This window comes from Planococcus citri, chromosome 3, assembly GCF_950023065.1.
Source record: "Planococcus citri chromosome 3, ihPlaCitr1.1, whole genome shotgun sequence".
In the NCBI taxonomy this organism is placed as follows: domain Eukaryota; kingdom Metazoa; phylum Arthropoda; class Insecta; order Hemiptera; family Pseudococcidae; genus Planococcus; species Planococcus citri.
Genome location: NC_088679.1, coordinates 52606902 through 52622337, shown reverse-complemented (window position 1 = coordinate 52622337; position 15436 = coordinate 52606902). Strand labels below are relative to the sequence as shown.

The 15436-nt window shown below is 31.1% G+C and overlaps 3 protein-coding genes across 3 annotated transcripts in view; 2 read left to right on the top strand and 1 right to left on the bottom strand.

Moving 5' to 3' along the window:
• The window catches only part of Dhit (Double hit), a 60643-nt gene extending 51999 nt beyond the window's left edge, over positions 1-8644 (top strand). The window contains exons 6-7 of the mRNA XM_065356759.1: positions 1302-1547; positions 7802-8644. Coding sequence (XP_065212831.1) covers positions 1302-1547; positions 7802-7807 — 252 coding nt within the window. The 3' untranslated portion in view covers positions 7808-8644. The remainder of the gene's footprint in view (positions 1-1301; positions 1548-7801) is intronic.
• An 856-nt stretch (positions 8645-9500) lies between these two features.
• On the bottom strand, positions 9501-10792 carry LOC135840309 (alpha-crystallin A chain-like). Its single transcript, XM_065356761.1, has 3 exons — positions 10500-10792; positions 10157-10399; positions 9501-10062 (listed from the first exon to the last, which is right to left on the bottom strand). The coding sequence occupies exons 2-3, from the start codon at positions 10397-10399 to the stop codon at positions 9739-9741; spliced, it is 567 nt and encodes a 188-aa protein (XP_065212833.1). The 5' UTR covers positions 10500-10792; the 3' UTR covers positions 9501-9738.
• Positions 10793-12349: 1557 nt separating this feature from the next.
• Positions 12350-15248, top strand: LOC135840304 (uncharacterized). Its single transcript, XM_065356757.1, has 6 exons — positions 12350-12499; positions 12904-13046; positions 13783-14147; positions 14268-14456; positions 14534-14752; positions 14821-15248. Exons 2-6 carry the CDS (start codon positions 12959-12961, stop codon positions 15199-15201), a joined length of 1242 nt encoding a protein of 413 aa, XP_065212829.1. The 5' UTR covers positions 12350-12499; positions 12904-12958; the 3' UTR covers positions 15202-15248.
• Positions 15249-15436: the final 188 nt, after the last annotated feature.

Here is a 15436-nt window from a genome sequence, read left to right as displayed (position 1 = left end):
TTTCAAAAAATTTAAAGTTTGCAAAAAAATGTGATTTTTTGATTCAAGACATGAAAAAAAGTTTTGATTGGTAAAGTTGACGCATTTGACCCCTATTTTCACGTATCCGTTGAAAAATTTTTTAAAATCGACTTTGCGACAAGTTACCATCCCAATTTTTTAATATGTTGTTCAGCATGAAAAGTTGTCCATAATATATTTTTTCAGAATTTTTGAGAGTCGGAACGATATGAAAACTACGCGTTTTGAAACTTTTTGAGCTAATTTTTTGTACGAAAAAAAGTGACAACACTGATTTTTATGATATCACCAAAAAGCCTTTCAAAACCCCTAACTATGAGAAAAAGTTCCATTTTGGTAGGTATCGCGGTTATCGAGTTATCCACTGCTGAAATGGATAATATTTTAGGTTCACTGAAAACTTTGACACCCCCTGGCTGCCGTTAAAAGTGGGCTAGAGGCCTGCGATTTGCGCCATTGGTCATCCCTTCGGAAGGTCTTTCCACAAGAAAAATTTCAAAAAAATCGCCGAGCCCGCCTACCACTTCGTGGTCCAATTGACGTAGAATGACCCTACTATACTATACTGAGGGTCTCTTGCGAGACTTGAAAAAAAAAAAAAAAAAAAAACGTCGCCCTTCACTTGATGAGCTCCGCAAATTAATTTACACATGTGCTGTTTGCGTTGCAAAATCACCAGGAAAATTATTTGACGGGAATTTCACAGATTTACCCAATATTTTCAGTACCTATAATAATTCTATATTTTAAATAAGTAAGACCGTTCAAATGGAAAAATTATTTACCTATACAAATTCTGACATTGAATAAGCATTTTTTCTCAACCACATCGTTAATTCAAATTGAAAAAAAAAATTCCACGGTTAGGGCAGTCTTTACAATAATAACGAGCCGAACAACAAGCTCGGTAAAATTAGCGATTTAAAATTTCACACATTTTAATTGAATGTGTGCCTATAAAAAATGAAATGAAAAGCATTTGTCGGCATTATTAATATAGACCGGAGCGATGTTTCTTTTGTGTAACATTTTTTTTTGCCGGCTGCATTAATAAATGATTTTTAATCAAGTGAAGTACCTAAGTTAGGATTTATGTGGTTAAATTTGGAAAAAAAGTAGACTATTGGAGCGAACACAATTACATTGTTGAAGTATTGCTCATAAATGACCTAGAGTATTGATTGAACGCTGCGTTAACGATAGATGCGGTCTAAAATATTAATATGTTTTCGGACGAGGTTTAAAATTGGATTTAACTCGTATGATGTATTACATTGCAGGTTAGTTTAGATTCGAAAGTACGTGATTTAATCAACAAAAATATGAATTCGCCTACAATACACACGTTCGACGAAGCGCAAACGCAAATTTACACGTTGATGCATCGAGATTCGTATCCGCGGTTTTTGAATTCAGATAAATATAAAAAATTACTCAACCCTCCGAATTCTTCAGAGGTCGATAGCGAATCGACAAAAGGTTCGGTCAAAGGTTCAACGAAAGATAGTTCATCGCGAGCATCGTCGGTACGTAGAAAAAAAAGCGAAACGTAGAATTTCCAGGTTCTTTTTTGTTTTTTTTTGGTCCCTTTTTTCTTTTATTCTCATTCCCCTGGCCCCCTCCCTGCCCCCTGCCCCCCTCCCCCCGCCCCTTTGATAAATATTATATATAGATATACATACATAATATATTATACCGTTATAAATATTTATTTATGCTCAATTACAAAGCAACATATTTAATTTTTTGAGCTGAGTATACCTACGTATATAGATGTAAAATGTTTAATTCGAACGGTTGTCAAATGATTTTTTTCGAGAAACAATCACTTATTATCAATGAACTTTTAGTCCTGATATTCGCTTCGATACATTCTTCACATTTTTATTTTGTTTTTGTTGTTTTTCTCTCTGTCTGTCTGTCTCTCTCTGTCTCTCTCTCTTTTTTTCTCTTTCCCTATTTACTTTTCTCTGTATCTTTCTCTACTTTTCTTTCTCTTCCTTTTACATTTTTTTTAAGGCAAATATTAATTTTCTTTTATACCTTTTTTTACGGGCTTTCTCATTTAAGTTATGTACCAATTATTTGTTAGTTCGATTTTATTAATTATCGTAGCCCGTTTGTCCAGTAATATTTAATAATAATAACGAAAAAAAATTCCGCATTGTAGGGAAATCAGATCGTTAGTACGTTTCGAGGGCTTAAATAATTCGGTAGGTATTTTCTTTCTTTGTAACATTTTGAAAGGAGATCATATTGGTGAAAAATTCTGACAAACGAGATGAAAAACATACCTACAGTTGTACACGATTATCGAAATTAATCGATATAATATGTACCACTCGTAGGTGTAATTTCGTCAGTATTTGATACAATAAATTTAGGATGAACCTAAAATTTATTTAAATTTTTTCAAAAGAATAAGAATCGCCTTTTGTAACTGGACTGTTTATAAGCTTATGAAAACATCGACGTTAATAAAATTGCCTAAACGGTCGCCGTAAATAAAAAGAAAAAAGCCAAGGAAACTAATCTCCGGTATTTTGTAATTGATCTCGTACGTTGGTTGAAATAAAAAGCTGTGTTTTTTGTGACATACTTTCGTTTAAAATTACGTGTACCTACGCGAAGAATAAGAAGATGAGTTGTACACCCCGCAGTATTTGAATATACCTAGCGAGTAAACATGTTACGTCCCTACCTTTTTTACATTAAAAATAATATTTTCATTGTAAAGTGTGCTGTGTGTGCACATGGCGCATAAATGCCGCATGTAAGGCTTCTAAACAATATTTCGATGATTAAATTTTTTAACGGCTTAAAACCGTCTATATAAAGCGTAAACGCATATAAGTGTCGTGGATAAAATTTTAAATTATATCGAAAGCGAGCTCGTTACGATTGCTCTTATGTACTACGAGTAGAATGAAGAAAAAAGCAACTCGAGAAATTTATTGACGCGAACGACGACGTAGGTACCTATTATTTATTTATTTTTTCTATTATTATCGCCGGTCAAAGTTTATTTAAACGAAGCAGGATCTTAATGAGAATCAAAACAGATTTGATATTCCTTCAGATGTAGATTATGAGATATACTTATGTATAGGTACCTGAGAGGATCTTTTTTTTTTCAAATGAAAAAATGTTTCAACTTTTTCACTACCTATGGTCGCCTTTCGATACAAAAAATACGTTAATCCCAGACTGAGGAGGATTTCATGATTTCATAAAAAGCAATAAAACTCGTTAACACTGAAAGAAAATACCGATAAAATAAAAGGTATTACGTTAAAATGCTAACATGGAGAAATCCAAAAATTCTGGTATGTTAGAAGCAATGGGACCACTACTTGTTAGAATTTTAATGAAAGTTATCAATTTAACTACATACTTAAATTATTTTTATAAGCTTGTATATATAAATTTTAACAATCATTTTTATGTTCTATGTTACAATGTCGCGTTTATGTTACATTTAGCCCAATCGAATTCAGCGCAAAATGTTTATCAAGTTACTTTTGCGAGGAATGAGGAATCGTCTCAACGTACGAACAAAAATATGTACCTATAATCATACTGTGGGGAATTTTTAATCGTAAATCTCTCATCATTTTTACCTGCAATGATGCGGCTCTATACTTATAGTTGCGGCTTGTGCTACTCGTATTCATGTCAGATAGGTTGTCTAATTTGAGATCTGGCAGGAGTAAAATTATACTTGTGGGTGTAATGTCGGGAAATACATAAGTACTTCAACAGGGACATTGTGTTTCTGCTATTGATTGGGAACTTGAATTTTCGAGCACAGTGAGATGTTCTTGCAAGCTCGATGCGAATTGCGAATGATTGTACGAAATGTCATTGTACCTAAACAGGATCAATTACAGTCCAACTGTCGAAAAACAGCGTTGAAATAATGCAATCAACCATCCAAATTAAATTATATTATTTATATTTATTGAATTTTGAGATTGTAGCATTAGATGAAATTGATCTGCGTTAGCTGCAATATACGTACTAACTCCTTTTCAACATTGTTGGTAAAAGTTGGATGCAATTTCGATTTGTAGCAGAAACACTGCTTGTTGTCTGATGTGTACGTGTAAAATAGCAACAATATTCAAGTTTTAATTTATTTACGACTGTTGAGAAACTCAGTTGAAAAATTGCAAGCAATCATTAAAATGAATTTAAGTTATTCATTGGACTTCAACAATTTTGAATGATTTTGATTTTGAATTGCGTTGACTGCAACGTTTTAACGTTTCTTTCAACAATTATTGTATAAAGTGATGTTGCAAACCTAATGAAATTTGAATGTATCTACCTATTTTTTTGAGTAGTGTTTTTCAGCTTCCTTTTTTTTTTTTTTTTTTTTTTTTTGTCAAACACTAGTTTTTTGGATGGCTTTACCTTCTACTTTTTTTTGGTAAACTTTCTAATCTGATTTTTTCGTGGGTTGCAAATAATTATCTTTTTTCACCATCTCAAGTACTTGATAAAGAAGGAAAATTTATTTCACAATCGAAAAATAGTGTATGTTCAAAACTAATTTTAAACGTTCAAAATTGGTAACAAGCATAAAATTTTGTTTTAAAACCAAACAAAAAAAGTTGGTCTTGTATTCTTTTTTCAAAAAAATAATAATAAAATGAAAGATAGGTACGCAAAAATCAAATGAGTTGGAATAAGTCTAAATATTTGGGCCTGAATTGCTTATCTTGACTCTCAAATTCAGTAATCCTGTCTCCATAATGGTGCAGTACAACTTACAAGTGCACGTCTGTGTCAATAAAATTGAAGAAGGGCAGCTGTACGAGTACACATCTGATATAAAATAAATAGACGTTTTATATTTTCAATGATCATGTTCTGATACAATGATTAACGCAGAATGATTGCGATAGATGTTTTGGAAAAATGGCCGGTAATTAAATATTCCAGCGAATAAATTTCAAATTTTTAATCAAAAATTGAACGCAGTTGGTTACAGTATAAATGATGGTTTGCCCATCTGATTAAGAATCACGAGGATATACCTACTTTGACACTCATCTTCTGCAAAGAATTGTGTCTTCATCTAATCTAAACTTCAATTGCTCAATTTTTCCCTTCCGTTTAAAAGAAACGATCAATTTTTGTAAAAAAATTGTTTGATTTTAATGTTTTTTTTTTTTGTTTTTTTTTTTAATTTAATAAATGGAATAAAATTACGAATTGTAATAGACGTGAGAAATTTTGATAAGTAAATGAATTCTTTGAACATCATTAGGCCTAACGTTATGTTAAAAATTTTCTTCTTGAATACCTGTGTACCTTACTCACTGGTATTATTTCAAAATTCATAAGAAAATAATAAACCAATGCGAAAAAATACGTGATTTAAATTGAACGAAAAAATATAAAAGGATTCGAATGGTATCTATATCTGACTTATAATATTCGATTAATCGAGTACACCTAACTGTTTTACTTTGGATTTCCAAGCAGCTGATATGAATAATGCTTCAGAACTTTATTAATACCTACTTATCAAAATTGTCAAATTCATGAATACAAATTTATGGATTTTATTCAAATGCACAAGGCTTGTCTTCCTTTTGTGCGTTCTTCCTGCTAAAAATAAGTACCTTACACCTAAATATACCTCAACTGAAAAATTCATTGCTGAACTTTTGTTATTAAGAATCCACCAATAACTACAAGAATAAGTGAATCCTGGTTTTGTTTATTTTTTCAAGTTTTATACATCTCTGAATCAAATAATTCGATCCCGTACAATAATGAATTTTTTTTTATTGAAAAAAACATACCCCATCGTGGCATTTATTTTTTTTTAAATTGCATTTACTTATACTTACGGTATAAAATTATTAGGTAATCATCTCCACGTTTCAGCGTATACATATTTTTTCTTTTATAAAGAATAATCTGTAATTTATATTTTATTGATTAAGATGAGGCAAAAGTACCTATGCGCTGATATTTTTAAACCTAACTAAATATTTAAGTACCTTGTTAGAATGAAAGCTGTGACCTGAAAAAATCCATGTTTGTATTTTTTTGTATCGTTAGTGAAATTTTAAGATTAATTTCTTGGAACCCCCCCCCCCTCAAAAAATAAACACTCGAATCCTAATGTACCTATAAAATAAATGCAATAAATTTACACCTTGAAGCAAACATATTCGTCGAATGAATTTATTATTCATGAAAAAAACAGATCCTGATCCAATTATTTTGCAAATTTTTGCCTCATTTGACTCTTAGGTAACACATAGAGTATCAACTTTAGATACATATATCGATGATAAGTTAATGAAATAATGAAAAGTCGCAAACCACGTACGGTTGCTAGAGTAAAATTTAGAATGTTTAAAAATTTTAAGCACTTGATTGAAGCATCAGAGACATATAGCGAAAACCTAGGGGAGATTTTCGATTCACCTCTGAATATGCTTTGGATACCTACATTTATGGCTTATTATCATTCACATTATTTTTTATACCTATCACGTTATTTGTACGGAAATTATTTATAAATACTATGATTAAAGTAAGATCTCAGGCCTAATGATAAAAAAACGTGGATTTTTTTGTTATTTTTTTATGGTTGCACATTATTTTTAATACTCAAGTTTTATGTTTCTTTCAAATGCCAACTTTTGTTTTCTCGATATCTTCTGTTACCTACGTGTATGCGCATAATTATATTGAAGTTACGAGTACTCAAAAATGTTACCAGTCGATAAATTTATTCCCCTTGAAAAAAACCAATGCAATATTTTAAAAATATTTAAATACGATGAAAATAGGAATTATTTAGTAAGATGATGTCAAAAATTTTAGTTGTCCCCATGCCCCTATAATATAATACGACGTCAAATACTTCAAATACCTGTATTATCTAGTCTTAATTACATGTGTATGTACCTATTATCTACCGAATAACTTTGAATAATATAGGATAAAGTTATATGATTTGTTTCAAGTTGTATATGCTTTCAAAAATATTGAGCATTCATTTGAAACCAAATTTAAAAACCTGATTAATCGAATGTACCTCGCGACTGATCTCCGCAAGAATAACGTTTTGATTACCTATATGAAATTATACATCCGATAGTATACCTACCTACCCATTTTAAAAATTATACATTCCGGTACAGCACGTTTGGGTATAACCAGATACTAAATGATTGAAATTGAAATTAGGTATATTTTTCTATAAATCTTGATACTTGATTTACCTAAACTCCTACATGCATATTGCATAGGTACATCTAATTTTTTACCAACGAATAAGCATACCTATCATAACATTGATGCGCTTACAAGAATTGTTTTTTGAAATAAGTAAATCGGTACAAAAATCCAAACGCAAAATATTTGCAAATTTACTATGTATTTATATTTTTTGTTTTGCTATAGTAAACGATATTTTCCTGAAATTTCCATTTATCCCGTCTATATGTAATAAATAATATGTATATTCGTTATGTAGATATAATTGTTTTAAGATAAATTCTCTGTTGTGTATAAAATTACATTGCCCCGAGAAAAAATAAGTACCTACCTAACTAATACCTATTATAAATAGGTCTTACAGGTAATAATTTTTCGATCATAAACAAATAACTAATCGAGTGATGAGAATCAAACGATCTCTGCAATAAATATGGGCACATGCCCGCAGTTTGAAATAGATAAGAATACCTATATCACGTACATAAGTCATGTTTTCTTTGATTGATTACCGTTTTGATTGTTTTGATAGATCTAATTGAAAAGCCAGCGTACATAGTTGTTGCGTTTATATGTACTTACCTATCATTCTGCGACGAAGTCCTATTAAAAGACAATTAATCTCGGTCAAATAAAGTTGAACAGAAAAAAAAGAATCAGACGTAAAAACTACTCATGTTCCTATCGCTTTTTGCTTGAAATTCCTACTGCAGTATTGTTGAAAATTAAGTTATGTAGGTAAGTGTTAATTGTATCAAAAAATTGCACGATTTCATATAATATGAGATGCTACACGTTTGCATTAAAATACCAAATGTATATTTAATTTGTAATGTTGATTTTTGAAAAATTTTGTGATTATTTTAAACCTATACCTATGTAACAAAATCCACGATGCTAAATTAATTATGCAGAATTAATATACCTAATTGATTGAAAATTCGCACAATTATCAGCGGACAATATATCGACTATTGTGTTTATTCATCGCATAATTACGATACCTAAATAATTTTATTACCTCATCGATACGTTAATAAAAAACTTGAATGAGTATCTTTACCTTCCTAAATCTATGTTACACCGAGTTGGAATGAATTATTTCAACTATACTTATCTGAGAAATATTAAGATATGCTTTTTGTTTGAAAAAAAAGAGTATCGTTGCGACTAAATCAAAAAATATCTGAAATCATGTGTTCATGTATTTTCCTTGTTTTAAAGTATATCTTAATTATATTAATTCATTATATGGAGTTGACAGCGAAGAGTATCTCGTACAACCCATTCGTGTAATATATTATAATTCTTAAATGAAATTCAATCATATAATTTTGTAAATATATAATTCTTAATATATACTATTTTAGCAATACAGTACTTTGTCCTTTTTGTTTCTTTGCACAATTTTTTTTCGATAACTTTTTTCTATTTTATGTCAACATTTTCTCTCTTTCTCTCTCTACTCTCTTTTAAATATAGATATTGTATTCGTTAATTCGAGCGAAATTCCGATATCACTCACCGTACCTTATGAGTTATTTTTAATACCCATCTCAAACAAACAAAACAACAAAAAAAAATTAAATTTATAACTTACAGTATATATTTTGTAATTATTTTAGACATAAAATGATATACTAATTTGATTTTCTAGTCTGATATGATCTTAAAATATTGTTTGTTTTTAGAGTTAAATATTGAATAATTATTGTACATTTCGTCTAGAAAAAAGTGTTTTATTTTTAAGAATTGTATCTGGTAATAGAAGTACTATCCTTTGCTTATGATTAGTTTAATTATATATACCAAAATACATTTGTGTTCATTGAAAAATGTCTTATTTATTGGATTTTGGAAGATGAAAAATCCACTGCTAGGGTAGTAGCTTTTGAAAATGGATTTTAGATTTTACTGAGGTTACCTAAAGAGAGAAGACTTCAAGTTTCAAAAGTTTGTATGAAAAGTGTTTTTAAAAAAAGATTTAAAAAACGTCCAAAAACCAGATTTTTGAGAATCCAGGTAAAAAAAACAAATCTATGATTTACTTCAAATTATCGAGGCAACGAAAGCTGAAGAAAGATTGTCCTAAATCAATCTCACATTTTGATTTCCACGATCGCAATGCTACTGAGCGTTCCAATAGGATAACCCAAAAGACTAAGTAAATACGCACATCTCACACAAAAATAATAAATAATACGTAAAGAAATGGAAAAAAACACAATAAGTGTATTTGATCATTTATTTATCAAAAAACACATACCTCTAGATCAATTTCACACAAACGTATACTCATCTTAAAAAAACAAAACCTTAATAAGTAGAAAGACAGCTATAATATGAATAAAACCATTATGAGAACATCTTCGAACTTAAAGAAAGGAAAGTCAATACTAGGAACGATACGAAAATGAAAAATAGTACAATTAATATCTAGTAAGGTATATGAAATTAAGAATTAAAAAATTACGATTCCATTTTTTCCTGTCCATCAGATTTTTTCAAAGCTGGTTGGTTAGTTTTGGTGACAGGAATTTGTCTTCCAGCAGAGTTCTCAATAGCCTCAACTTTCTTCGGAGCAACCACCGATAATATTCCATCAGACGAAATAGTTGAAGAGATGTTTTCTTGTATCACATTATCCGGAAGTTTGTAACGACGAGTGAATTGACGAGAAACATATCCGTGCTTATCTTGTTTCTCTTCATGTTTTCCTTCAACGACGACATAATTATCGGCAACTTTCACGGTAATTTCTTCCGGTTTGAATTGCTGAACGTCCAAGTTCACCTGAAATTGTAATATTTACATTATTAGTATCAGAAAAGTGGTAAAAAAAGATATTTCTACAGTCATGCACAAAACAAGTAGAGTAGGTACATACCTTAAATTGTTCACGTTCATCGGCAATCGACGATATGCCACTTTCTTCTAATATAGATGGACGAAGAAGTCGAAGATAGCCTGATCGAATTGGTACGCTTAATGCTCCAGCAGAAGGTCTTCGTAGCACTAGATCGTTATTAAGAAGCCCCAAGCCGAAATTTTGATCGTACAAGCTGTCGAGGGCACTCCTTGGTCGGTATAAGTCATCCAATTCATTTAAAACAAACGGCAAAAGAGACATCTGTAAATATAATATTATGAATCACAATGTTATTCGCACAAATCGAACAATTAAAAACATGTAACGTCAATACTTTACAGACGAAAACGCAACAACTTACTTTGATTCGCGCTGATTATGTATATATGCGTTAAATAATTGAATATAAACGCCGCAAATAAACGCGTTCGACAGAGAGTTACTCCGAAAACAGACACAAAATTCGCGAAAAACTTTCAAGAAAACTCAGAGAACACTTCACTTTGCTTCGCTTTTGACTTGAAATAATATGCTGAGAGACTGGTGACCAACATCGTTTATATACCTTTTTCTCCGTTTCCAGAAATATGTGGTATAATCTGGAGTTTTCTTCGTCCTTTCCATTTTTACTTTCAATTTCCATAGATTTTCCGGTCCTTTCTAGAATGTTATCAACTAACAGCTGATTCTAATCACATATGTATATTCAGTGTTACCAACTCAATAGTTTGGAGTTAATATTCCCAAACAATCGGTAAATAATCAGTGTTGAAAAAATATTTTTCAACACTTTTTATTTTTTTTATTTTTTTTATTTTTTTTCAAATTTTTTAATTTTTTATTTGAAATTGAAATGTAAAAAAACAAAATAATTAAAATAAAATTAGTCGCGATGAAAAATGCATTTTTTTCAATATGTTTTATTTTAATTATTTTATTGCTGTTTTATTCTAAATTTTACACCAAGCGAGTGAAGCGAGTGAGGTTTAATTTTAGATAGGTAATGAAAAACGACAGACCACTAGACCAGTTTAGCAATTTTTCTTAATTTTCATTTTCTATCATTCTATTTTTTCAAAATTCTGGATGATAGATTTAAATGGATTAAATTATCAATACTCATTATCAAAAAGTGAAGAGCAAAAAATGAAAAAAATGTAAAAATGTACCTACTACTTACCTTACCTAAACCTAGGCCGGGGGTAATTTTTATACCAGTTTTTCGTCTTCTCATTCTCCGCTGCTTCGGCTAACTCAACTTTCAAAAAGGAGTAAATACGAGTTGAAGGGCAGAACGTTTGTTGAGACACCTTGTATAAATGAAAAAAACTGATACCTACGAAAGTATTAGGTACCTATCGTTATTTTTCAAAAGTTGGCACGAGTATTTTATTAGGCAAATTTCAGCAGGAATATATTTTTTCAAGTACTTATCTGAAACACTTTTGGCAAAATTTTTACACGATTCTTAGAACGCCAAAGTTTTCTATTGTAAATGGCACCAACTTGACTGCATAATTGCAGGTCATTGCGCTAAATGGATTCCATTTATTTTCGCATCTCTTCCATAACTTAGGCCAGTTACTTTTCACGTCTATGTAGCCCTACGTTATACAAATTTAAAATGATCCTTTTTTACAATGTTGTTAGAGAAAAATTCCTAGAAATTGGTTTATTGCCGAGTAACTAACGCAGGTAGAGGTAGGTACCTAAGTAAAAGTATCTCTTGAAGTTGTTCTTCGTTGTATTCGTCGTCGTTGTTGAATGTTTACCTACGTTTGTTTATCTCCCATTAGTTGTGAATGCTTTATTGAAAAATACAAATTATTATTTCAAGGTACATTTGTGACCTGATACATTTACACGATATAGATATAATAGGCTAAATTTGACCTTATACGTAGTTATTAAGTCAATAATGAAAAAATAATACACCTAATAAATTTTGTGCCCTTTATGTATACGTTTGGAAGTCATCCAAAATTCAAATATCTGGTTTTAGATTTGCACGTTTTCCTCCCGAAGTCAGTGCAGAACAATCGTAGGTAGGTATGGTTTCTATGTCCACCTCCTTGAAAATGTAAAAACACTTCATTGACAACACGAGCCACTGCGGACTTCAGGTAGCTGTTATTTCAAAGAAATATACACAAAGTCGTCTTCAAAATGGGAAACCTGTTTAGGTATAATTTCAAAGATCTACGCATCTAGATGCATTTTGCACGTATGAAAATCTTCGGTTAGCTAGATGTACTCGTATGTAAGGTATCCGATTGCAAAACCTCTCCGGATAAGGTCGTTAGATCCACACATACAAATGACCGGACCTCGATTTCGAAAAATTATTTCTGTACAGATCAGGTACGTGCGCAAATTAATTTTTGATTCCTACTTCGAATTAAAGATCATATTTTTTCTACCGTAATTTGACAGCGCTCTTTAAAAGATTAATAATTAGTTTGATTTATTTTTTTATGGGCTATAAATCGTGTTATTTTTCTTCTGGCATATTGACATTAATTATTATGAGATCAATTTCATCACCTTATTTACCAATCGATAGGCCAAATACAGCCAATGGAAGATGTATACTAATACGCATGTGTCTTCACGTAACCTACTCTTAGAATTAACTTAAATAATAATCATTGAAGAAACTGTAGGTACCTATAATGTGAATACGTGTGTTAAAATTGTAATTATTCTTCGATTATTTGAAAGATAAACCCGAGTGACGAATCTGACCATGATTGTTTTTCATACAGTTGAACGATTGTGAACTTGATGCGATAGTCAGTGTAAATATTGTTACTAAACACGATGGCTGTGAGTGGTGTGCTTGTTGTATATACTTTACTAATCGCCTCGTCGGTATATTTCGTTGGTGCAGCGTCGAATGCTGGGGAGAGTAAGTATATAAAATAACCTACGTATTCTATTGTTAATGTTTTAATTGAGTAGGTATCTATATTTTACATCAATCTTTCATTTTCTACGTTATTTTTGAGAAGTACTATGATTCTTCCAAATAAATCCATCTGAAGCCCCTTCAATTTGTAAGTTATGCAAACACTCATACAATCAACGAAAGCCTTCAAGTCCCTTATTTCCTATACTCATGTGATCAAAAATTAACTTCAGTTTTTTAAAAGGCTGTTTGTCCATTCAAATTTAAAGTTAGGCAACATATTCATCTCAAGTTTTTCATAATCAGGCTTTGTACCCAAATGTCTGTTAATAGCAGTTTAGTACGTCAAATGTGAGAGATCTCGTAAGCCCAGATAGATACCTACTTACGTTTTAAACTTTGGTCAGCTCTCCCTCCCCTAACGGAAGTGATCGTATTTTCATGTGAAAACAATTCCAAGAAATTATTTTCAATTTCTGTACCAAGGTATTAGGTACCTACCTATCATTTTTTGATGTGTTGAATACATTTGTAGTTAATTTTAATTGGATGATTGTACCTATAATTTTATCTACAAATAATTATCATTAAAGAAAAATTTATTAATTTTGGTACATTCGGTGTTAAAATTGGCAAAGATAAAAAATGAGCGATCACTTATAAAAAGTATCAGACAAAAATAAATGATAACTGATAACGAATCGATAAACCATACTAACACGTTTTCTTTTTACAGCATGCCAACTAAACTTGAACGGAGATTTGCCGAAACGAAACCAACCGATAATATTAACGAAGCAGAATAAAAGTTACGCTTTACTTATACCAAAAGCTCAAGGAAATAAAGGCTTCGTTGAACTTGAGAAAGGCGACAACATAAAGCTAGTCTGTCCGGGAGATAAAAATCGTCTTCGTGATACAAAAACAACGTCTGTGGATACTAAATGTCAAAAAGACAAAGAATTCACGTCAAATGCTAATAATAATGCTGGCTCGTTCGCTATTAAAGATGCTTTATGCGACTTGCCACCTAAGCCCGATGTAAAAGATACGAAAACACGTTGCTCACAAACTGGAAAATTATACGAAATAGGATTCCAGGTTTGTAGTACCTATACCTATCTATATACCTACTTATACGTAAACCTTCCAAAGAAATAAGGGAAGATATGAGTGGAAATCGTCGAGTAAAGCATAATTCTAATAATATTCGTTTTATAGGCCGAAGGATGGCATCCTTTGATATCAGTCTGTCATTTAGTCGACTCGGCTGATACACTCTACACCAAACATTTAGCTATTGGTGCTGCGTTAAAAGGAGCAGAACGTGAATCATTTCGACCCAAATTTGAAACTGGTTCATTGAATGAACTGTATAAAGGATTCGACCCAAATAGTTATTACGTTCAAGTACGTCATTCTTTCATTTAGTTATCAAAAGAACATGTTTTTCTGAGATTTATCATACCTATTCAATTTGCTCACAGAAAGCTCAAGACAGAAATTTGGCCTGGGTTTTCAAAAAATACTCTTCTGGAAACGATAGTTATTTATCGCGAGGTCATTTAGCGCCTGATGGAGATTTCCTATTCGCAAGTTGGCAATTTGCAACTTATTTGTATATCAACGCAGCTCCTCAATGGCAAAAAATAAACGGAGGAAATTGGCTAACAGTCGAAAAATTTGTACGAAAATTAGCGATAAAGGTAAATTTATAATTCATTAATTTTTTCAACTTCACGCCTAAATATCTAACACGTCTTTTTTCACACAGCTGAACACTGATTTAGAAGTGATAACTGGAACAAGCGGTGTCTTGGAATTACCCGACGATAAAGGAAAATTACAGAAAATCCACCTGAACGGAAATAAAATTCGAGTACCCGAGTACTTTTGGAAATTAGTTTACGATCCACAAACATCCAGCGGCATTGGCATAATCACCTCAAATAATCCGTACTTAGAAAAAACCGCCACGTTAAAAATTTGCAAAAATATCTGTTACGAAAATAATTGGTTAAATCATAATGCAACCATTGAATTCAAAGATCCTTCTCAAGGTCTGACTATTTGTTGCACTGTTAACGAATTGAGAAAGGCTATTCCCGAAGTACCTTTTGTTAACGTACAAGCAATTTTAAGAGGACCAAATTAATTTGAAATAGACCTACCTGGACAAAAAGAAATGAAAAATTTTGTTTACTAGTTTTTTTTATTTATACCTACCTATTAAAAATAGCTACCTACCTACTTAATTTATTTTACATTAAAATCTTCAAATTATCATAAATGCAGGCGACCAACGCATTTATTTCATCAAAGTGCAGAAAAAAAAAATAAAAATAAAATATAAAACTGAAAAATCAAATTGTACTCTTTTTACTCTCCCA